Here is a 25620-nt window from a genome sequence, read left to right as displayed (position 1 = left end):
GGCACTCTCACATCACCCTTGGAGGATCAACCTCCCTTGGGACCGTTCCCTTAGAACCTATCTGGCTCACGGAACTGCCATCCCCATCTGGCACTGTGGAACACCACCAACAAACCTCCTGGGAGTTCTTCCCGTTCTGTGTTCTTGCCGTGGGCTTCGAATCCGTGTACTTTCCTGTACCTTGGACCTGTACACCATCATATGGGACTGAATCAGTGATTAGCTTGGCTGAGCCTGATGCTCTGATACCAATGTAACGCGCGGAAGCTCTGGGTAGTCTTCTTTCAGCCCTAAACACTCTTGAAAACCTTCTGATGCAAAAACGCACCATCTGATGCAAAAGCGCAGGTAGAGAGAGAGTAGAGAGAGAGAGTGAGAAGTGCTGGAAATTCAGTATATACTATGGTACAGGCACCTACTTTTAGCCATAAAAGGGAAAAAAGCATGTCAAAAATAGGGCAAGTCCACTTTATTAAAGCTAGGAGGGGCCTTCGTGGAGGAAGCATGTGCACCCACCTACAGGGCTGATTGTACGGGCTTGGACTGGGAGGTAACAACATGTTTTTCTCTCCTTGGAGTGCTGGCTGTGCAGTGGCAGCAAGCCGACCTGCCTTGTTCTCTCTCTACGGCCGACGGGGCAGCTTCTCTTTCCCTAGTGCTGCCCGTATAGTGCACAACAGGCTGGGTAGATTCTCCTCTCTCCCTTGCGTTGCTCGTACAGTGGACAACAGGCTTAGGAGTGTTCTCTCCCCCTGCACTGGCTGTATAGTGGTACACCAAGCCAGGCATCTTCTTCTCTCCCCTTGCTTACAGCCCACGCCATCAGTAACTATCTTGTGACTCTTTCTCTCTCTCTGAGTTGACTGCGAGCAGTGGTCGGCTTTGAGACCAAATCTCAAGGAAGTTTCAGGGTAATTTTGTGGGACTGATTGGTTTGGTGTTTGAGGCTATCCGAGAACCTCATGGATTGTTGCTAAGAAGTAGATCAGGCTTGAGCAGATAGCAGAAGGCTAAGGCTCTTTAGCTTTGTGAAGCGAGCTTTGACACCATCTCATGTGAGCTTTTCGGTAAATCCGGTTTAGGACTGCACCCACACCTTGGTTTATCTGTATTTGTTTATTCATTGGAATAAAGCAGTTTCTACGGGGGGCTGGCCGTTCCGGCTCAGCGTTGTGTTCCTTTTGATATTGTTATGGTTATTTCCGCTACGTTTCCATATCTTTGGTTGGCATGTGAAGTGTTTGTAAATTGTTACGGGTTCCTGTCTGGTTTCACCTAGATGAGATTTACAAATGATGAAAAGTGGAATAACTGGTTCTACTCGTACACATGGCTTGTCACATACAGGTGGTTCAAGGAGTATAACACATAGTGGTGGTGATGATGTTGGTCGGACTCCTACTCCGGATCAAGCTGGATGGGATGGAAGAGATGCACATGCACATGCACATGCACATGCACATGCAGTGATTGCTCTTTTTGTGAAGAAGTCCATTGTCCCACATATTCGTTCTTGTGAAATTGCCAAGCAGGCATGGGATGCACTTGCATCTTTGCACCATGTATGCAATGAGGCTGAGGTAGCCTATTTGATAAGGTAGCTAGAGTCAGAGCATATGAATAAGGGAGATCTAGTGGATGCTTACTTGACAAAGATCGAGGATTTATGAGCTAGCCTTGATGAGGCTTATCCAGATAGTACATGTAATAGAAAGACAACTCTGCACAGTACACCACACTAGGGGCCAGAAGATGGGCTGACCCCCCCCCTTTATGGTTAGATTACCAAAAAAGAGTCTGCTTCAGATACAACCTTGTGGGTGCCTAGGGATTCTCCATTGGCTAACACTTGATTCTTCTAGTACAAGATGAAAACAGTAACAAAACATGTGTTGAATTCGGTGTTCCTTCGCAGAATAGGAGAGCTTTCCCGGCTTAAAGCACATGTAGGACAGCCATGGACAGCCCACAACACTCCCACATCAGCCCTGGACAGCCCTGTAAGGTTATCTCGAACTCTGCCAAGCCCACAGAGCAAGTCGACCAGCCTCAAGGGGGCTGTACCAGCAATCGACCAGCCCTCAGAGCTTCCACCAGGAGTCGACCAGCCCTCTCTTCATGCCGGAAAGAGTCGGCCAGCACATAGGGAACAGTTCTCTAGTCAACCAGCCCTCTCGCTTCCCTAGGAGAAGTCGACCAGTAGCTTTTTGATGCCAGAAAACAGCCGGCCAGCACAAGGAAAGCCCAGATTTAGTCAACCAGTACACAGCACACAGGAAAGTTTTGATCTCAGCAGCCAGCAGTTTCTGTAACATGCAGCGGAAGTCTTCGTATTGGAGGCCTCATCTTGTCACACAAATGCTCACACCGTCTTCTGTATCCTGAGTTTCGCGAGTTTAGCAATCCACTTTAATACTTCAAACTTATGAGAGATATGAGAGAGATGAGAATTGTACACCGTATGGGGTCCCGAATTACCCACTGAAGGGCCCCCTATCCCGTTACCGAGATAGTATTTGCTTTATTATCTTTAAAGAGACTGACGGTGTGACTGACGATAAGCTAAACGCAAGACCTTTGAAGACCAAGTGTTGGGCTGAACTGTACACTGCTGTAGAAACACCAAAGATGTCCAATCTCGAGCCTATGCACTCTTCCCAATGGTATGAGGGAGGGATACAAAGCTAGGGCTGAGAGAGGGGCTGTTTGGGACTGTTCTAGACTGCTGTAAATGTGTGATATGCAGCGGAAGTCTTTGTATTGGAAGATCGTGTCACACAAATGCTCACACCGTCTTCTGTATCCTGAGTTTCGTGAGTTTAGCAATCCACTTTAATACTTCAAACTTTAAAGAGAGATGAGAGAGATAGATGAGAACTGTACACCAGATTGGGTCCCGAATTACCCACTGAAGGGCCCCCTATCCCGATAACGAGATAGTATTTGCTTTATTTCTTTAGAGAGAATGACTGTGGACTGTAGATAAGCCAAACGCAAGATCTCGGAGGATCGGAGAGTGGCTGATCTGGACACTGCTCTAGAAACACCTCGATGACCTGATCTCGAGCCTATGCACTCTTCCCAAGGGCATGAGGAAGGGCTGCACACCTGAGGCTGAGAGAAGAAGAAGGTGGACTGTTCTACACTATGTTAGAATGCTGAAAACACTTATGGATGCTGTGTTACCTTCACTAGATGACTGCTGCATGTATGGATGATGCACAGAAGGCTGGATACTGATGCAAACTGTGGATTCAGGGCTGGAAACTGCTGTGGACAGAAACGCAGGCCTGTAGGGAGCTGCTGAACTGAAACGCAGAGGTTCTGGGACTGCTAGACAGAAAACGCAGAGGTACTCTGCTGCTGGACTGAAACGCAGGCTGGCTGCAGGCTGTTTACTGATGTTGAACTGAGGCTTGACAGTATGCTGAATTAGAGACTGTAGAGGACTGAATCAGGGCTGCTTTGATGCTGAAAACAGGCTGATTGGAGGCTGATAGCAGGCGCCTAGGGCTGACTGAAGCAAGGGTTCTCAAGGCTGGAGAAGCAAGCTTATGAGCTCCAAGGGCTGGATTAGTCTAGGGCTGAAGGCAAGAATGCTCCTAGGGTTGAGGAGAAGAGCTCTTAGTACAATGAAGACTGAATGAATAACTAAGCTCTATGCAAGCCTATTTATACTAACTGGAGGTTGGTCATTTAATAAAGTTTATATTTATAAATGCCCAATAATGCAAATAATGCTAAATAAATACTATTAAATATGGGAAAAATACCAGATAAATCCCAGTAAATTCCCTAAGGCTTCGGGGATGTTCTAAATGATGCACAGGCATATGAATGCATATTATGCAAGATGCAGAGTGCTTTCTGATGCAAACCCTAAGGCTTCTACTGACTCTACATGCATGAATGATTCTCTTCAAGTGGGTTAAGGGACTTGACTGACTGACTGACCCACTAAGGCTGAGGAATGACCTACGTAGCTCGTGCCTGACTTATCCTGGACTGAGGATGTACAATGGGGTCACGGCGTACGACAATTATCATCCTATTGGGTTCTAAAACTGTACAACTGTTGCACTTCTGATGATGAGCCATCTTGTCACTCTGCACTGAGTGCAGAGTGCATGTGACATTCCCTCCTGATTAGCTTGGCGGCAGGTTCATGGCGCTTCCAAGTAGTCCGCCAATAACTGGGAGTACTCCTGGAAGAACTCCTCGTCGAGCCATACGGCTTCGTGGGTACCTCGATCTCGGAATTTTGTATAGAACTGACGAATCCGTCGACCGGAACCATGCTTCCATCGATGAAGAAGGATCTGCTCAGGCTCAATCACTTCTGCCTCGTCTACCACGTCTGGCTGCTGTTCATCTGAAACATCAAACACTTCTGGACCAATATATGGTTTTAGCCAAGAAACATGGAAAACATCATGCATTGTCCAACTGGCAGGCAACTTTAACTTCATTGAGACATCACTTATCTTCTTAACTATTGGAAAAGGGCCAAAACTACGGAATGAAAGCTTGGTACAATGTTTGCCCACTTGTTTCAATCTTTGTTTCATGATGCACTGAGAGACCCAATCCCCTTCCTTGAAGTGGATATCTCGTCTAAACTTACATGCTTGTCTGTGAACTGAATGATGGCCAGGCTCAAAATTGAGGGCCAAACTGGGTTGAATACCAAACTCTGCGGAATCGACATACTGATCTTCTAAGTCTTTTCGAGAGATGTTGAGAATGGTAGACTCCTGACTGGTCGGGATGCTAGTCTTTCTACTAAGAACATCTGCTACTACTGGGTTATGCTGACCACGGATGTACTTAATCATTCCTCCAACTTGTTGGAAGAGCCGACCTTGTCTAGTGTGCTGAGCACTCCACTGGGCACTTGGCATCGTCGGGAGCCACTTAAGTGCTTGGTGGTCTGTGGTGACTGTGAAAATGTGTCCATAAGGAACATGTTTCAAATGTTTGGGAACTGACTGCTGTTCTAGCTTGCCCTTGAAAGTCTTGGAAAGACAAGAGGGAAACTTGCTAGGAGGTTCTGCTAAGTGTGGGATGCTGGGTAGGAGATCATCCTTAAAAATGTCTGAATGAGAAAGGAGATCTGTTAATTGAGGGAATGAAGATGATGAGACAGCGGTTATTGATTAGAAGCTGTCTGAGCATAAAGTAATGCTCCTTTTGCTCCCTTGCACATAGCTCGTCGGGCCTGGAGATGAGAAATCATAGGAACGCCAAGAATGCTCCTATCCCCCCGAATCATGACAAGCTCAGGAAAACCTTTAGAGATAATAAAGGTGTCCTGCCCCCAATTGGGAATAGGTTCATACTGACGAAACCACTGGATTCCTAAGATCATGTCACATCCCAAAAGAGGAGAGACAATGAAATCTCGCTGGAATGAGGCCTTTTGAACTTGAAAAGAAAACTGTTGTGCCTTCTGAGAGATGTGGGTGCGGAGACCAGGTGTAAACCCGTCTACCTCCAAATGATAGGGCACTAAGGTACAACTCATGTTGGTAGCCAACTGGGGAGAGATGGCGTCCTCAGAACTGCCCATGTCAAAAAGGATTATGAACTGTTGGCCCTGGACAGAGCCTTAAGCTCGGATCAGGCTTTTCTGTGTGGTTGTTGCCTCACCCTCCTGCTTAGCATCAAGTACCACGGATGGCATGGAATGCATAGAAGGTAAGATCTGAACCGCATTGGTGGTAGCAGGTAGGTCTGGAGGAGCGGGGGATATTGCGGCAACTGTGGCAGAAGGCTCTTTGGAGGCTTGCTCCGCTTGTCTTTTTGGACAATCCTTCTTACCATGTCCAATGGTATGACAGAAAAAACATCTGTTTTCTGACTGATACTGTCTTTGCTCCTCTGGAGGAAGATAGCCTCCAGTGATGCCTGCTTGAGCCTTTTCCTCAGGGGTCTTCTTAGGCTTGGATTCCTTACCCCCTGAACTAGAGCTAGGACTGTTGTCTGTCTTAATGTCTTTAGAAGACGAATTACCCTTCCCTTGTCGGGGTTTGGTACTGGACTGAGATGCCTGCTTGGGCTTGCCCCCGTTAAGCTTCATTTCTTCGTTCTGAGCGAGAGTCGGAGCCCGGTCATATGTACTTGGTTCAAAGTTACGAACTGTGAACCGAATGTTAGAGTCCAATCCACGAATGAATTGCTCCATCTTAGCCTGCTCAGATAACCCTAACTGATGTGCTAAAGTAATAACCTTACCGGAAAACTGAAGCACTGGGGATCCGTTCTGTCTGAGTCCATAGAACTCGTCTTTCAGACCGGTCATGTACTGGGGCGGGAGAAATCTGGTCTTTAGGTCATGGACAAAGATGTCCCAGTCAAAGGCTGTGACACCTGTGGCCTGGTCAGTATGAATACTAGACCAATGCTGCCACCAAGTGACTGCCTCACTAGTGAGATGGGGAGCCGCTAAGTGGACTTTGTTGTGAGGGTCTGTGATCCTAGCTAATGGAAAATGAGCACTGATAAATAAATTGATTAACTGATGAATGATCACACTTACCATCATACTTACTGAAATTTGGTTGACTGCGAATAATGGTGGTTGATGCTGCTGCGGGCTGCTGGCTGGTGACACCTATGACTGGGGAGACTGAGGACAGCTGCTGATACCTCAAGTGTATGGCCTCCTTTTCCCGTTGGTGTTCGAGTAACATACGTTCTCGATCAAGCTCACGTTGGTGTTCCCGAGCGGCGAGGTCAGCCTGACGCCGGTCTTCGTCGATCCTGCGTTGGGCTTCCTCATAGTCCCGTCTTTCTTCTTTTTCTCTTCTCCTTCGGGCCTCGTCCTCTCTCCTTTGTTGTTCCATCTGAAAGAAGAGGGAGATGTAGTCGGGTGCTGCTGGAGGTGTAGAAGGACGTGCTGCTGCTGCTGCCTCCAAGAGTTGGAGACGCTCCATGAGTAGCTGGTTCTGAGCTTTAAGAAGAGCTATGGTGTTTGCTGTAGGCGGAAGAACAAGGTCTCCTTCGGGGGAGACGTCTTCCGGCTGATGAGTACTCTCTCCTGTAGACATGATGATGAAGTCGGTGGTCGTGCCGGAATGCAATCTAACCATCCAAGGATGCCCCCATGCTAGGATACGGTGTGTGTGGACAATCTGAATCTGATACCAATGTGATATGCAGCGGAAGTCTTTGTATTGGAAGATCCTGTCACACAAATGCTCACACCGTCTTCTGTATCCTGAGTTTCGTGAGTTTAGCAATCCACTTTAATACTTCAAACTTTAAAGAGAGATGAGAGAGATAGATGAGAACTGTACACTAGATTGGGTCCCGAATTACCTACTGAAGGGCCCCCTATCCCAATAACGAGATAGTATTTGCTTTATTTCTTTAGAGAGAATGAATGTGGACTGTAGATAAGCCAAACGCAAGATCTCGGAGGATCGGAGAGTGGCTGATCTGTACACTGCTGTAGAAACACCTCGATGACCTGATCTCGAGCCTATGCACTCTTCCCAAGGGCATGAGGAAGGGCTGCACACCTGAGGCTGAGAGAAGAAGAAGGTGGACTGTTCTACACTATGTTAGAATGCTGAAAACACTTATGGATGCTGTGTTACCTTCACTAGATGACTGCTGCATGTATGGATGATGCACAGAAGGCTGGATACTGATGCACACTGTGGATTCAGGGCTGGAAACTGCTGTGGACAGAAACGCAGGCCTGTAGGGAGCTGCTGAACTGAAACGCAGAGGTTCTGGGACTGCTGGACAGAAAACGCAGAGGTACTCTGCTGCTGGACTGAAACGCAGGCTGGCTGCAGGCTGTTTGCTGGCGTTGAACTGAGGCTTGACAGTATGCTGAATTAGAGACTGTAGAGGACTGAATCAGGGCTGCTTTGATGCTGAAAACAGGCTGATTGGAGGCTGATAGCAGGCGCCTAGGGCTGACTGAAGCAAGGGTTCTCAAGGCTGGAGAAGCAAGCTTATGAGCTCCAAGGGCTGGATTAGTCTAGGGCTGAAGGCAAGAATGCTCCTAGGGCTGAGGAGAAGAGCTCTTAGCACAATGAAGACTGAATGAATAACTAAGCTCTATGCAAGCCTATTTATACTAACTGGAGGTTGGTCATTTAATAAAGTTTATATTTATAAATGCCCAATAATGCAAATAATGCTAAATAAATACTATTAAATATGGGAAAAATACCAGATAAATCCCAGTAAATTCCCCAAGGCTTCGGGGATGTTCTAAATGATGCACAGGCATATGAATGCATATTATGCAGGATGCAGAGTGCTTTCTGATGCAAACCCTAAGGCTTCTACTTACTCTGCATGCATGAATGATTCTCTCCAAGTGGGTTAAGGGACTTGACTGACTGATTGACCCACTAAGGCTGAGGAATGACCTACGTAGCTCGTGTCTGACTTATCCTGGATTGAGGATGTACAATGGGGTCACGGCGTACGACAATTATCATCCTATTGGGTTCTAAAACTTTACAACTGTTGCACTTCTGATGATGAGCCATCTTGTCACCATGCATTGAGTGCAGAGTGCATGTGACAAAATGAGTATGAATGCTGCGTTTTACCTTCACCAAGTGGCTGGAGCAAAACTATGAATGGATGAATGCTGAAAACTGTATGGATGCAGAAAACGCAAGGTTGAATGCTGAACTGATGCGTTTTACTGATGTAGATGATTGAATGCTCATGCGTTTGAGGCGCCTAGGGTTGTAGGAGACAAACGCTGAAGAGAGGTGCAATGAGTGGGGGAGGGGATGGAGCTCTACTACTAGGAGAATGCAAAGCTATATGCATGGAGTATACAATCATGATATGCAACCTAGCTAGCTCCATCTTGTATCATACTGGGGGTATAAAATGGTATACATCAATGAAGGGTATGTCCACAGCTCCCTGAAGAACATGCCTGGGTTTGCTTTGAAGCGAGTTAGTCGCTCCGCACCCTCTTTGTGAAACTGAGCTCTGATCTCTATCATCTCTTTCTGGTATAGGCGTGGTGTCCGAAAGCCAGGTGTCCTTTGTCTCCTGCGGGCAGTGAGTGTCTCTGCTCTCTGGAGAGTAATTCCTTGTTGTGTAGGGGCTGGGAGTGGGGCCTCAAAAGCTCTGTATGACAATTTGTCCTGTGGCATCTCTTTGAATCTGTCTAGCAGGCATATAGTTTGGAATATGGACTCTACCATCATAGGAGGCGCAGCAAACTCTGCTCGGATAATGTCATGAGGTACTGATGGTTTGCTGCGTATTATGAGTGCCATCATGAGGGCCTGTGGTCTCTCTATTTGTGTCCACCAATGGGTAGCAAGGCCTGGCGCCCATGCCGCTGCTCCATACATCAGTGCCGGTGTGACTAATGTGTCAAATAGCCACCCCTTCGTCCGGGGCTCCTGAAAATGCGCTTGGTGGCACTATCTCTCTAGCATAGCCAATGCTGCATATCCCCATGTTAATCTAGCTCTGGCTGCTGAACCCATGGTGAAGCACGTGGCTGCTCCAGAGAAGGTAACCCCTAGGTACACGTATGATGTCACCACCTCCACCTGGCGTCCCGTGAGAGTGAATGTCAGCTGACTCCTGCCCTGTCTCGATGTATGAAAGACCATAACCTTGGATTTCCCAAGGTTCACAGTAAGACCCCTCTGTGTGCAAAAATCATGGAGTGCATGTAGATGCTGTTGTAGACCTCTTGGAGACTCAGACACTAATACAATATCATCAGCATAAAGCATAATATGTACCGAGGTACCTGCTAGATCAACTCCATCTCCGCCTCCCCGTGTAATAAAGTCAGCCACCTCATCAATGTATAACCCAAATAGCATGGGGGAAAGTGGGCATCCTTGCTTCACACCAATGGTGCTAGCAATAGTCTCGGACATACCTTCTGGGCATCTGACCTGCCCAAAAACCTGCTCATATAATGCATAGATGTCCCATGTCATATTTGCTGGTATGCCAAGAGATTGCAGGCGCTGAAAGAGCCTCTCTTGTGGTACTGTGTCAAATGCCTTGCGGAAATTCACAAAGCAGCAATAGAGCTTTCTCTTTCTCACTCTGGCCTGATCAATCATACATCTCAAAGTGAATACATGGTCAGTGGTAGAGAAAGCTCTCCTGAAGCCTGCTTGCCCTGATGAGCATAAACGTGCTCACTCAACATATAAGCTAAGCTCTTGCTCCAACACTGCACCATAGAGTTTGGCCAACACGTGGCCAACCATAACCGTCCTGTAGTTGCTCGGATCGAGCATATCCTGTGTTTTGTGGATCGGCACAATGGTGTGCATCGTCCACTCTGCAGGCAAATCCTCTGCTAGTGCCCTGTTGAACAGGTGTGCAATAAAAGGAGCCAAAGAATCTACTGCATATATGAGATGCTCACCCTGAAGGCCCATATGGTCGGCGGCCCGTCCATGCTGTAGGCGGCGGATAGCTTCCTTTACCATCGAGTGGGTAAAGAAGCTAGCTGTGGTAGGTCGAGGCTCCTGTGGCTGAGGTATAGGTGGCTGCTGTGGGGCGTGGTATAGGCCCTCTGCATATGTGCCATGTCTGTGGGTCTGGAATGGGTGTCGGTGTTCGGGGCACTCTGAAGTGCCGCCATGAGATAGGGCTATCTCTACTCATGAAGAAATGGAAGATTTCTAGCTTATGTATCTCTGCGAAGGTCCGCCTTTTGCGGCGAGTAAGTCTCCTCATCTCTCTCCTCGACTCCTGCTCTGTGATGGCTCCCAAGGCTCTCTGTATGCGGAGCCGTGAGTATAGGGCTCTGCACTCGTGATCATACCATCTGTTCTGGGGCATAGTTCTAGATCTCGCAGGCTCTCCTGAGTGGACATGATGTGGGAAGCTCTGTAATGCAGCCGTGTGTAGGAGTGATGCTAGCGGAGATGTTGACCAGATCTGGGAACACGAGCAAAACGCAGTGCAGAAAATCACACCACAGGAGAGAGAGAGAGATAGAGGCGTGTAACTTTGCTCTATATACACAAGGAGATCCCGAGAATACTACAAAATGGAATGGGGGCCATGGGGCCATTTTATATGGCCCCAAATACCCAGTCGGCCTGTGCTAAAGGCAGCCGACTGGCCCTGAACCTCCACGACCAGCAAATACAGCCAGTCGGCCAGTTGTCAGCAGTCGGCCATCTCAGATATGGAGTCGTGGACCAGTACCATCAGTCGGCCAGCTACTGGGTCCTCCTGCCATCTCAGGGCTGCCTCCCAAGCCACAGAAAAATGGGAAAAATACGGAGAGTGGGGAAAAATGAGAAAACACCTCATAAGGGCGGGCACACCCACAACAAAGGCCCTAGTGTATAAAAATAGACAAGAGATGACTTCTAACACCCCCTCTCAGCACCTGGCTGTGAAACCAACCACAGGGAGATGGGGTGCCGCCTGAGCAAATCCTGAGATAGCGACTTCGTGAAGAGGTCCACCGTACTGTCCTCCGTCGAACAAAACTCTAGCAAGATGTCATCAGCAACGATCTGTTCACGAACAAAGTGCCTTTGGATGACCATGGGTTCCTCCAGTGGAAGCCCAATCCTGCAATGCAACCTCTGCATCCTCACCACCTCACAAGCAGCATCACAAGGCACACCCACAACAAAGGCCCTAGTGTATAAAAATAGACAAGAGATGACTTCTAACACCCCCTCTCAGCACCTGGCTGTGAAACCAACCACAGGGAGATGGGGTGCCGCCTGAGCAAATCCTGAGATAGCGACTTCGTGAAGAGGTCCACCGTACTGTCCTCCGTCGAACAAAACTCTAGCAAGATGTCATCAGCAACGATCTGTTCACGAACAAAGTGCCTTTGGATGACCATGGGTTCCTCCAGTGGAAGCCCAATCCTGCAATGCAACCTCTGCATCCTCACCACCTCACAAGCAGCATCACAAGCAGCATGGTACTCTGCCTCTGTCCTCGACAAGGCAAAAGATGACTGCCTCTTACGGCTCCGTAAAACTGCTCCTGGGCTTGAAGTAGATCTCCTCGTGTCCGGATCTCCTCCCCACATTGAGTCACTCCAACCGTGGAGTAGGACTCCATCCAACAATCCCCCTCCTGTGTACAAGAGTCCATGATCCTTCGCATGCCGCAGAAACCACAAGAAACGCAATCCTGCCTCCCAAAGAGTCATCCGCAACCATGAGCTCAACTGCCTCATCAAGAAGCTCCCGTCCAATCTGGTGTCCATCAACCAGATCAATGAACCCTTATGCTTCTGAGTCAAAGAGGCATCACACTGCTCACAAGGATCAACACCTGTTAGGGTGCAAAAACAAGTCCCGGAAACCTGATGAAGACCACGCAAGGCCTTCTGAAACCTGTCAACCACCCCCTCTGACTTCGGAACCACAAAGCCTGGAGAAACCACCTCCTTCTGCAAGTAAACAACTACCACCTCCTTCTGCAAGTAAACAACTACCACCTGCATGGCTTTCCGAAAGGTCCCCGTGGAAAAAAAACATCCTCATCTTCAGGAGTTTCTTTGTCCCGAATACTACGAGACATCAGAGCATAAGTTACCTGTTCAGTTTCTTCTGACTGACGAACACAAGAACTACCAACATCAGTACTGGAGAGTTCCTGCTAACTGCTGCTATCTACTGGCAAGCATCTGGTCCCGGAAAGCCTGCACCTGCAGCGTATCCACACTTAAGTGGCCATTACCAGACTGCCACTCATCACAGACCTGAGGACCTGGGAAAGAGAGTGCTGAAAGCTTGTAAACTCCATTCTCCACTCCGCCTTCCCAAACCACTTGGCCTGTTGCTTTGTCCCGGAGAGCAACAAAATGCTCATCAAACTCCACCCGTACGCCAGTCTTGCAAACCTGATGCACTGACAACAGATGAAAACCAAGTGACGGAACATACAACACCCAGGAGGAATGCTTCCCTCCTTTGCCATCGAGAACTATCTCCATCCTGCCCTCACTGTGAACTGGGAAAGTGGATGTATCCCCAGTAAGAATGTGACCAGAATACTTGCAGAGATCCTGTAAACCAGAATGGGAAGGAGTCATGTGCTTGGAAGCACCAGTGTCTAGAATCCACTCCCGAGTATCCGTTGCCGAGAATCCTCCAATCTCCTCCCTGCCTGAAGAAAATGAAACATCGGTGTCCACCACCTCCAAGTGCACAAAAGCCGGAGTCTTCATGATTGCCGCTGAGGAATCTTCACCCTTCTCGGTCTTCCGCTTGGGACACTGCCTCCAATAGTGGCCTTTCTCGCCACAATCATTACAGGTCCTCTCTGCCTTTAGTTTCTCGCGGTCAGTAATAACGGACTACTTCTTAGAAGACTTCTCCGACGAAGCCTTCCCTTTAGCCGTGTTACGGCCTTTCGACCGTTGGCCAGTTAAGGCCTCCGAACCTCCACCCTGAGGAGGGTTCGTGAATCGTTCCTCCTGGTCCAGGACCATGGGCACAAGCTCCTCCCACGTGATGGTGCTGAGCCAGCCACCACTGGTAATCAAGTAAAAGTAAAATGCTGAGTACTGAGAGGGCAAGCGTGACAGCAACGTTATGTCCATGTCCTCTGACGATATCTCCTTCCCAGCCTGAAGAACTTCCTGCTGAAGAGCCTGCAGCTTGTTAATATGCTCCTGCATCGTCGACGACTTTGCAAGGCTCATAACCCGCATCTGTACTTCCAAGGAAATCCTCTTCATGGGCGATACCCTGTTGTAAAGAGAGGCCAAATGCTTGTTAATATGCTCTCGCATCGTCGACGACTTTGCAGGGCTCATAACCCGCATCTGTACTTCCAAGGAAATCCTCTTCATGGGCGATACCCTGTTGTAAAGAGAGGCCAAATGCTGCCATATTTCTCTGGCCAGCGTCATATGCTTTACATGATTGATTACCTGCGGTGTGCAGTTGAGAAAGATAAACGAATGGACCGTAGCGTTGACACGATCCCACATCTGTGTCTGAGCCTCCCGGTCCTTTCGGATCGACGGTAACTCCCCTTCCTCTACTTCCGGCCGTGGAACCCCAACAACGACGAAATCAGCGAGGTCGTAAGACTCCAGAACAGATTCCATCATAACCTTCCATATGCCGTAGTTGTTCCCGTCCCAACTAACGGTCCACCGGGAACGTGGGGAGTGTCGGGATCTTCACATGCCTCTCGGCCATCTCAAACAGATCTGCCATTGCGGGGATGTACTTTGGGTGGGAACAAAGAAGAACAATACCTGCAAGTGGCTGTCCAGCAAATCAGCCCGCCGTCCTCTTGCTTCTCCTCTTCCCGAACAGTCTCGTACGGTCCACCAATCAGCCACACAACAGTCCCCCTCTTGCTCACACAAATCCCAAGAACTATCTAGAGCCTAGGCTCTGATACCATGTCAGAATACGCAGCGGAGATGTTGACCAGATCTGGGAGCACGAGAGCAAAACGCAGTGCAGAAAATCACAGCACAAGAGAGAGAGAGACAGAGGCGTGTAACTCTGCTCTATATACACAAGAAGATCCCGAGAATACTACAAAATGGATCAAAGTGAGACAAGTGGCCTCACACTTGTCACTTCAGCTATTGTGTGGCTCTCCACTTGTCATTGTAGCCTTCTCTTGGCATTTTAGCTCATGGGAGGCCCAAATCTATAAATTGGAGCCCTCCCTCTTCATTAATGGAGGCTCTCTTGCTGCACACTAGCCTATACCACCGTTACAGGCTGCCCTAATGATGGCTACTCTCTTTCTCTCTCCCTTGAAGGCTGCCCATGAAGAATACCGGCTGTTGGGGACTGTTTTGGAGGCGTCCATCGCGAAGAAATACTGAAGGCAAGGGTATTTAATCATTTATTATGATTTCCAGCCACTGTACCTGCTATACTAGTCACTGTACATGCTGTACCAGCCACCGTACCGGCTGTACCAGCCACTGTATCCTGCTGTACCAGCCACTGTATCTTGCTGTACCAGCCATTGTACCGGTTGTACCAGCCATTGTACTTGCTATATCGACTGAATGGAGAGTTGTACTTGTTGTACCAGCTCTATTGCATGAAGACCCGTGGTTTTTGGGGAAGAATCAGTACCCACACGGAGGCATATGGATTATATTGTTGGCTCGGCATTTCTACAGCCTATTTTCCGGCTTGGTAGCCTCGTGTTGGGCTGTGTTATGGCATTTGTATATGGATAATCTGGCATCTCCCGTGGGGAGAGTAAGGCCCTCAAAGCTTGTACATGATATTATTCTCCTTGGCTAATAAAATACTCCAAGGGGGGGGTCGGCCCATTCCGGCCTCTATGCGGTGTCACACGTGCAAGCTCCATTTTCAGCATTTGTGGATGTTTTGTCCAACTTTTATGTTTTATGCAAAGTGATGATGGATATGTGTTAAGGCTGTGGCCATGTTTAAGTGTTTTAATATGCATTGATGGTATCAACAAGTGTGTCAAAGACCCTAGTCCCCCGGGCACCCGCCGCGAGTCACACTCCCAGCTCCTAGTAAGTGGTCCCCATAATGTCCTCTGTCTGGTCCAGTGTCCTCTGATGCCCGACTAGCCCCTATCTCCTTTGGATCCACAGGGTGGAGGATCTCCATGTCATCATAGTCATACACCTCACACTGTCTGCTCTGTGTGTGGGCATTGAAGTCACACGTAAGAAATACTTTCCCTAGTGTAGAATAATGCATAATCTCCTCTGACAGACAAGTGTATGGCAAGGCTTCTGTCTCCTCCTCCTGTGGCATGTCCTCTGTAATGACATAGGAGGATCCTGATGGAGGAAAGTAACATAGGGCTATGTATATAACCCTGTCCTGTGAGAGCTGTAAGCTGATCCACATGTATCTGGCCTCTAGATCCTGTGCTACCACTCTCAGTCTCCCCTGTAGCTCCCGTCTGAATAGAACTGCTACTCCCCCCGATCCTCTCAAGGTACCCTGGCGTGTGGTCCTCCTGTATGCTAACTCCCACTGGAATCCCTCTACTCGAGGTAGCCCTCTCTCTGGGCTCTGATGTGTCTCTGTCAGAAGTATGATGTCTCCTCTCACCATAACATGCTCCAGTCGTCTAGGCTGCACCCATAGTGAACCATTACAGTTCCATTATGCCATGTGTATCTCTGTCAGTGGCCTGGTATGTGTCCCATAGGCCCCAAACCGCTAATCCATGGGTTGGCCATCAATGATGACCTGACCATCTCGATAGAAGGCCTTCTTGCCTTCTCTCCTCGCGTGTAAGACTCGTGGCATGCAAGCTCTCCTATGCTCTAGCTGCATCCTTGTGAGATCATCCACCAAGAAAATAGGAGCTCCCTTTAAGCCTCGTAGTATGACCCCTCTTCCTTATAAAGGTGACCCTCTCCGTCTCTCCTGCAAACTGTAGGATGAGGGCTCGCTTGCGTGTTGAGTCTTTCCTGGCTCTCCATGCTTTGGTGAAGGGGAGAGGGTCCTCTTCCTTGTAGCCTAGCTTCATGCATAGAAGCTGTCCATCTTTCTCGGGAGTGGAGTTGGGTGTCTCAGCTATACTTGTGACTCGAATGTTGAGGCGGCGGGCATGCCTCATCTTCTCCTCCTCAATGGTGGTGTGAATGATTTGATGTTCTTCCCTTTGAGTCTCCTCCCTCACTTCTTTACGGATGTTCTTCTTCACCACCTCAACCCATCCTGACTGCTTGGCTTTGAGTTTTCCCTCCATGTCCTTTGTGATCTCCTTGGAGATCTCCTCTTTGATGGCCGTGAGAGAGAGAGAGAGAGAGAGAGAGAGAGAGAGAGATCTGTATTGGGTTCTGAATACCCTCTTTAGGGATCACACCACGAATGTTATATTTGCTTTATTAGAATGATGTGCAATAACACATTTGATGATCTGTTCTTGACCTTCACTCTTCACCTTGGTCTGCAATTGTTTGCATCATCGTTTGGAACATGTTGTGCACACTCATGTCTGTGAGCCATATGATACAAAGTGGGACCATCATCATACAACCTATGGAGCTAATCCCCAGGTAGGGGGAGGGAGCCGTCAAGGATATCATGCATGGGGTTAAGCTGTAGGAGGCTCTGCAGATCCGTCGGGAATGGGAAGGTACCTATGTGCCTCTCCAAGGTCTCCTCAAGAGAGAGAGAGAGAGAGAGAGAGAGAGAGAGAGAGAGTATTGGGTCCCAAATACCCTCTATATGGATCACACCACGAATGTTATATTTGCTTTATTAGAATGATGTACAATAACACATCTGATGATCTGTTCTTGACCTTGGTTGTAGCCCTCCCCTTGGCTGTCCTGGCCCTTGGAATACAGCAACCCTTTGTGAATTATGAGATGAATGACTTAATTCCATGCCTATTTATAGCCCCTACTGATGCTCATCGACTGGCTTTATGCATGAGTTGGCCTGTTTTTTATTTCTCCACGACTTGCTGAAGTCCCTTTTAGGCAGTGCTTTTCACATCTAAGGCTGGCCACAATCTGGCCGTTTCTCTGTTGTGGTCCAGGCCTCCTAAGGCTGGCCAACAACATACCTTAGCCTTCCTGGCTACTAGTGGGCAAAGGCCATGGGTCATCTTGGCCCACTTGGGTGGCCTAAGGTCTACCCCGTGCCTACTCAAGGGATTCCAAGCCCTTCCTGGGGTAGCCCAAAGGGCTTGCCCCTTCTCCTATATGCTATCTACATGCTTCTACTTACTCTGATGCATGGCATCTGGTCATCATTCTAGAGGGAGACTCACAGTATGGACTAGCACTTGACCAAGATCATGTACGGGACTTGTACAGACTCACAGTATGGACTCTCACTTGACCAAGATCATGAACGGGACTTGTACACCTGACCTTGGATGCTTAGAATGGAACCCTGGTTGACTCGTCCCAGACTGGGGCTCACATGGTTAGAATGGAACCCTGGTTGACCTTGGACGCTTAGAATGGAACCCTGACCTTGACTCGTCCTGGACTGGGGCTCACATGGGACGAGTTTCCACTCCAGGTCTTGCACTGGCTGTACAGATAAATCCACGTGGCATCCAAGTGCTGGATGCACGTGACACTCCATGTATGTATGTATATATATGTATGCATATTTTCAAGGACATGTACACGCTTGGGACTTGCTGGATGATGGGACGAGTTTCCACTCCAGGTCTTGCACTGGCTGTACAGATAAATCCACGTGGCATCCAAGTGCTGGATGCACGTGACACTCCATGTATGTATGTATATATATGTATGCATATTTTCAAGGACATGTACACGCTTGGGACTTGCTGGATGTTTGACTGGTGGACTGAAAGGGTACACTTCATATGAGTAGCAAGTCCTGTCAGAATACGCAGTGGAGATGATGACCAGATCTGGGAACACAAGAGCAAAAAACGCATGCAGAAAAAATACAGCACAAGAGAGAGGGAGATAGAGGCGTGTAACTCTGCTCTATATACACAAGGAGATCCCGGGGTTGATACAAAACTGGCAAGGGGGCTGGGGGCCTATTTATATGGCCCCCCAACAGCAGTCGGCCTGCTGTAGGGCAGCCGACTGGCCCTGAAACTCCACGACCAGCTAACACATCCAGTCGGCCAGCTTGTCAGCAGTCGACCATCACACACATGGAGTCGTGGACTAGTTCCAGTAGTCGGCCAGCACATGGGCTGCCTCCCAAGCCACCGAAAAAATAGGAAAAATAGGGGGAAAATGCGGAGAGTGGGGAAAAATGATAAAACACCTCATAAGGGCGGGCACACCCACAACAAAGGCCCTGGTGTATAAAACTAGACAGGAGATGACTTCTAACACCCCCTCTCAGCTCCTGGCTGTGAAACCAACCACAGGGAGCTGGGGTGCCGCCTGAGCAAATCTTGAGATAGCGACTTCGTGGAGAGGTCCACCGTACTGTCCTCCGTCGAACAAAACTCTAGCAAGATGTCATCAGCAACGATCTGTTCACGAACAAAGTGCCTCTGGATGACCATGGGTTCGCCAGTGGAAGCCCAAACCTGCAATGCAACCTGCATCCTCACCACCTCACATCACCGCCTCACAAGCAGCATCACAAGCAGCCCGGTACTCTGCCTCCTTGCTCGACAAGGCAAAAGATGACTGCTTCTTACTGCTACATAAAACTGCTCTTGGGCCTGAAGTAGATCTCCTCGTGTCCGGATCTCCTCCCCAAACTGAGTCACTCCAACCGTAGAGTCGGACTCCATCCAACAATCCCCCTCCTGTGTACAAGAGTCCATGATCCTTCGCATGCCGCAGAAACCACAGGAAACGCAATCCTGCCTCCCAAAGGGTCATCCGCAACCATGAGCTCAACTGCCTCATCAGGAAGCTCCCGTCCAATCTGGTGTCCATCAACTAGATCAATGAACCATTCTGCTTCTGAGTCAAAGAGGCATCACATTGCTCACAAGGATCAACACCTTTTACGGTGCAAAAACAAGTCCTCGAAACCTGATGAAGACCACGCAAGGCCTTCTGAAACCTGTCAACCACCCCCTTTGAATCCGGAACCACCAAGCTTGGAGTATGCACCTCCTTCTGCAAGTAATCAACTGCCACCTGCCTGGCTTTCCAAAAGGTCCCCGTGGAAAGAACATCCTCATCTACCGGAGGTTCTTTGCTCCGAATACGACGAGACATCACAGCATAAGTGACCTGTTCAGTTTTCTCTGTTTGACGAACACAAGAACTACCAGCATCAGTACTGGAGAGTTCTTGCCAACTGCTGCCATCTACTGGCAAGCTATCCACCATCTGGTCCCGGAAAGCCTGTACCTGTAGCGTATCCACACTTAAGTGGCCATTACCAGACTGCCACTCATGACAAACCTGAGGACTTGGGAGAGAGTGCTGAAAGCTTGTAAACTCCATTCTCCACTCCGCCTTCCCAAACCACTTGGCCTGTTGCTTTGTCCCGGAGAGCAACAAAATGCTCATCAAACTCCACCCGTACGCTCGTCTTGCAAACCTGATGCACTGACAACAGATGAAAACCAAGTGCCGGAACATACAACACCGGGGAGGAATGCTTCCCCCCTCTGCCATCGGGAGCTATCTCCATCCTGCCCTCACTGTGAACTGGGATAGTGGACGTATCCCCAGTAAGAATGTGACCAGAAAGCCTGTAGAGATCCTGTAAACCAGAGCGGGAAGGAGTCATGTGCCTGGAAGCACCACTATCTAGAATCCACTCCCGATAATCCGTTGCGGAGAGTCCTCCAATCTCCTCCCTGCTGCTTGAAGAAAATGAAACATCGGTGTGCCTCCAGGTGCACAAAAGCCGGAGTCTTTATGATTGCTGTTGAGGAATCTTCACCCTTCTCAGTCTTCCGCTTGGGACACTGCCTCCAATAGTGGCCTTTCTCGCCACAATCATTACAGGTTCTCTCTGCCTTTAGTTTCTCGCGGTCAGTAACGGACTTCTTCTCAGAAGACTTCTCCGACAAAGCCTTCTCTTTGCCCGTGTTACGGCCTTTCGACTGTTGGCCAGTTAAGGCCTCCGAACCTCCACCCTGAGGAGGGTTCGTGAATCGTTCCTCCTGGTCCAGGACCATGGGCACAAGCTCCTCCCATGTGATGGTGCTGAGCCTGTCACTGGTAATCAAAGACGAGTAAAATGCTGAGTACTGAGAGGGCAAGTGTGACAGCAACGTTATGGCCATGTCCTCTGACGATATCTCCTTCCTAGCCTGAAGAACTTCCTGCTGAAGAGCTTGCAGCTTGTTAATATGCTCCCGCATCGTCGACGACTTTGCGGGGTTCATAACCCGCATCTGTACTTCCAAGGAAATCCTCTTCATGGGCGATACCCTGTTGTAAAGAGAAGCCAAATGCTGCCATATACCTCTGGCCAGCGTCATATGCTTTACATGATTGATTTCCTGTGGTGTGCAGTTGAGAAAGGTAAACGAACAAACCCTGGCGTTGACACGATCCCACATCTGTGTCTGAGCCTCCCGGTCCTTTCGGATCGACGGTAACTCCCCTTCCTCTACTTCCGGCCGTGGAACCCCAACAACGACGAAATCAGCGAGGTCGTAAGACTCCAGAACAGATTCCATCATAACCTTCCATATGCCGTAGTTGCTCCCGTCCCAACTGATGGTCCACCGGGAACGTGGGGAGTGTCGGGATCTTCACATGCCTCTCGGCCATCTCAAACAGATCTGCCATTGCGGGGATGTACTTTGAAAAGGGTGGGTGGGTGGGAACAAAGAAGAACAATACCTGCAAGTGGCTGTCCAGCAAATCAGCCCGCCGTCCTCTTGCTTCTCCTCTTCCCGAACAGTCCCGTACGGTCCACCAATCAGCCACACAACAGTCCCCCTCTTGCTCACACAAATCCCAAGAACTATCTAGAGCCTAGGCTCTGATACCATGTCAGAATACGCAGCGGAGATGATGACCAGATTTGGGAACACGAGAGCAAAAAACGCATGCAGAAAAAATACAGCACAAGAGAGAGGGAGATAGAGGCGTGTAACTCTGCTCTATATACACAAGAAGATCCCGGGGTTGATACAAAACTGGCAAGGGGGCTGGGGGCCTATTTATATGGCCCCCCAACAGCAGTTGGCCTGCTGTAGGGCAGCCGACTGGCCCTGAAACTCCACGACCAGCTCACACATCCAGTCGGCCAGCTTGTCATCAGCAGTCGGCCATCACACACATGGAGTCGTGGACTAGTTCCAGTAGTCGGCCAGCACATGGGCTGCCTCCCAAGCCACCGAAAAATTAGGAAAAATAGGGGAAAAATGCGGAGAGTGGGGAAAAATGATAAAACACCTCATAAGGGCGGGCACACCCACAACAAAGGCCCTGGTGTATAAAACTAGACAGGAGATGACTTCTAAGTAGTCCAAGGTGAGGAGAGGGTGGGTGGAACTTCCAGTGCTGGTGGCCGATCAACAGCAGTTGATTGGCCACCAGCAGTTGTCAAGCACGCGGGAGTAGGTAGTGGCTGACTGTATGTATGTATATATATGTATGCATATTTTCAATTGTGACACATCTTAAGGACATGTACACGCCTGGGACTTGCTGGATGTTTGTATGAGTAGCAAGTCCAAGGTAAGGAGAGGGGGTGTGGAACTCCCAGTACTGGTGTTGATCGGCCACCGGCAGTTGTCAAGCATGGGGGAGTTAGGTAGTGGCTGACCAGCAGCAGTCATCAAGCAAAGGGGAGTTAGCTCTGTGAAAAGAATCCCTGGCCTATTCCTTTCATGTCTAATAATGGGATTTTGTGGGGGTGGCGCCCCCAACGCTGGTGGCCGATCAGGAGCAGTCGTCATTCATGTACACAGGAATTAGCTCTGAAGAGTCTCTGGCATATTTTTTTCATGTCTAGAGTCTTTTTACAAATGCCTAGCCCCTATTTTCAACCGAAAATGGCTGTTGTGCATGCAATGTATGTAACATAGATGATGGGAATGGGCTTTGAAGGTGTGGTCGAAGATATTGTTTGACTAATTGTCAAAGTACGTGTTATTGTGTTGTGTATGCATACACGTGTTGTCACATGCACATGGGTTTTCAGATGTGCTTGAGCAATTGTAATTGTATATGCGTGTGCAGGTGTATTAAAACTAATGTTTGTGTATCTGACTGCCTGCCTTGGCCACGTTTAAAGCCATAATTCTTAATTTGTCATGTGATGTGAGTGCAGCCAAATCCATTTGGAGCTGCACGCCCCAAGGAGCAAGTGATTGCAGAGAGAGAAGGGAAAAAAGAGACTGAGGTGCTGAAAGAGCAAGCAAGCAGAGAATGGAAACCTCAGGTACAATCTTTTTTCCTCAGGATCCATCAGTCTTTATCCCCCCTCCCTTCTCATGTGGAGGGGGAGGAGGGTTTGTTAGGTTATCTTGGCTGCTGTCAGATTCTGGCCAACAATTCACTCCGTACCATAGGAATATGAGAAGTTGCCTGCTCATCAAATAGCATAGGCATTGCTAGAGTTAGAAAGAGTTATTCTGATTCTAGACATGTCATAGCACGTTTGAATTCTGGGTTGCTAACACACCAGTTACCCTATTCTATATTTTCTCTGTCAGACTGTTCTAACAGAGGCTCAACGCGAGGAGAAAAAAGCAGCTGAAGCAGAGTTGTCATTTGCAAAGACTGAGCTTGAGAATGAGACGGACGCTGTAAAAGCATCTCTTCTAACTGAAGAAGTAGCAGTTAAAGAAAAGAAGTTGGAAGAACTGCAAGCATCATTTGAGGTAAATTTCTCTTTAATGTTATCTGTGTTCTCTGGTTTCTAGACAGCAGTAGTGTCCCTATCTCACATGTCATTGCTCTGTTGAATCGTGACAGAAGCTAGCTGTTCAGCCTGCTCAAAGTGGGGGCACAAAGCGCTCATTTGACAAGAAACGAGATGAAAATGCCTTACCTGCTGCTGCTTCTATGCCATATGGTGGAGCATATACTGGAAGAGAAGGTGCTGTTGTTGAGGCCGGCTTCGGAAATTTCAGGAGTCGTACTGGGCGAGATGCTGGTGGTGACAAGTCAGTCTCCTCCTATGGTGACACTTGGGGAGGTGCAAGAAAACCTGGAGGGCAATCTGAATGCTATGCTTGTGGAGAGGTTAGTGCTTCTTTTATAGAGAGTTTCATGCTAATGTGATATTTACTGTTTAATCTAAAATTATGCATGTACACAAACACACGTGTGCACATTTTACCATTTAATTTTCTCCTTTGAAAGGAAGGAGCTTATATTTTTTTCTTGTGAACTAACCATTTAATTTTTTAGACCCTGGTCTTCTCTTCTAGACTCGCTATTTATTTTTTTTCCAGGTTGGCCATTTTTCTCGAGAGTGTCCCCGTGGAGGTGGCTATAATGGAAATTTCAGCGGTGGAGCCTTTGGTGGAGGACGAAGTGGGGGCCGTGTATGCTACACGTGTGGCCAAGGTGGTCATTTCTCCCGTGATTGTCCACAAGGTGGTGGCTATGGTCCTCGTGGGGGTGGTTATGGCTATCCAGGAGGCCAGCTGAGCTATGAGCCAAGTCCATACAGTACTGGACCTGCAGGTTATTATGGTGGTAATGGCTATGATCCTGTTGGCCACAATTACGAAGGAGCCAATGATGGTGGAAGAAGGGAATATGTTGGTCAAGGGCGCCAGTAGCATGTGGTCTCATGAGATCCAGGGTGCTGGTAAATATGCCGGTCAAGGGTGCCTGTAATCAGGGCTACAACAGCGTGAAAGGATGTACAGTGAAGTGACCTATTGGCAATGGTTTTGGGAGAAAGTCTGGTTATGTGATAGTTCTTTGCATATGTATGCTTCACGAACAATAGTTGCCTATGCAACTAAATAGTAAAGCGTAATGTAGTAACTTCAAGCTCTGTACAGGCAAAAAATTAATTTCCTCTCTCTCTCTCTCTCTCTCTCTCTCTCTCTCTCTCTCTCAGACCACGGTCAGGACAAGGTTGATGGCAATGTGTGAGGATTCGTTTGTTGGTTTCGAGAGGGTATGTATCTTAATGATGGAAGTTTTGTTTGTGGATGTTCCAATTTCTGATGTCAGAACATACCCCACAAATCTTGCGAAATTTAGTTATTGCTTAGTCTACACAGGTTGGGCAGGTGGTGGTTGGCTAGTGAGCAAGTGCTTCACCGTAAGCTTGTGTGAAAGCTTGGAGTTACTCCCCCCACCAGTACGATACAGCTAGAGTTTTGAGATGGGCTAAATTGTACCTGGTTGGGATATATCTCCACATGACATGAATAAGTGGCTCAACTTAAGGTTGGGTTCACACGACTGGGTGGTTTTGCAGAAGTCTCCCATTGGTCATGATGTTGTGCAAGGAGTACTTCAACATGCTTAGGCAAAGAACACAATTGATTGAGCTCCATATGCAAATTAATCAATTCAAACAACAATTTAAACAAGTGACTTTCAATGCTAAGGCATTGATAAGAGTTTCCTCCTCTTAAGGCACAGTTTAGCTGGAGGTGGCAGAAAAAAGTCTGGATCTGAGTTGGGAACGTGTGGTCTGCTTGCTTATGGGTCCACGTCAGAGATGTCAGAGGTGTGGTCTGCTTGCTTATGGGTCCACGTCAGAGATGTCCGCACTTGACTGCAAAAGCTTTGAGCCTCACGAGGAGGCCATCTCACAAGAGGACAACATTGAGCTGCTTGCTTATGGGTCCACGTCAGAGGTGTGGTCTGCTTGCTTAGGTCCACGTCAGAGATGTTGGCACTTGGCCGCAAAAAGCTTTGAGCCTCACGAGGAGGCCATCTCACAAGAGGAGGACATTGAGCTGCAGCTCGTGGGGTTTGAACCCAGGATCCACCACAAGCTGCCAACAACTCTAACCACCTGGGTTCTGTCCATTTAAATGATGGGAAGAAGGTTAACCATTGCTGTGTGAATTGCGAGGGGGTTCAGGGGGTTCATGCACCCATAGTGACCGTTTTGGTTGCTTGTGTCAGTATCGGCCCAAGGTGATAGGTACCACAACTACTACTACATTACTTCAAAGCTCAAGTGCCACTCCTAGTGTTTCTAGATGGCTATGCAAGTATTCGTACGGAGTAAGATTGCGTGGCGGGCCATTGTCTTTCTAGACTCTTGCCTCCTTTTTGCAACACATCTTAGTGTCCTCATCAAAATCTTTTGACCACAAACTAAGTTC

At 48.5% G+C, this 25620-nt stretch overlaps 1 protein-coding gene across 1 annotated transcript in view; it reads left to right on the top strand.

Annotated features, from left to right (window-relative positions):
* LOC147619351 (uncharacterized) overlaps positions 1-24352 on the top strand; it is a 31258-nt gene extending 6906 nt beyond the window's left edge. The window contains exons 3-6 of the mRNA XM_086772982.1: positions 22644-22754; positions 23029-23196; positions 23291-23560; positions 23773-24352. Of these exons, the coding sequence (XP_086629108.1) occupies positions 22644-22754; positions 23029-23196; positions 23291-23560; positions 23773-24105 (882 nt within the window). The 3' untranslated portion in view covers positions 24106-24352. The remainder of the gene's footprint in view (positions 1-22643; positions 22755-23028; positions 23197-23290; positions 23561-23772) is intronic.
* Positions 24353-25620: the final 1268 nt, after the last annotated feature.

Source organism: Cibotium barometz, chromosome 33 (genome assembly GCF_041138505.1).
Source record: "Cibotium barometz isolate CiBa-2024 chromosome 33, ASM4113850v1, whole genome shotgun sequence".
Taxonomy (NCBI): Eukaryota; Viridiplantae; Streptophyta; class Polypodiopsida; order Cyatheales; family Cibotiaceae; genus Cibotium; species Cibotium barometz.
This window is presented reverse-complemented; position numbering and strand designations above follow the sequence as displayed.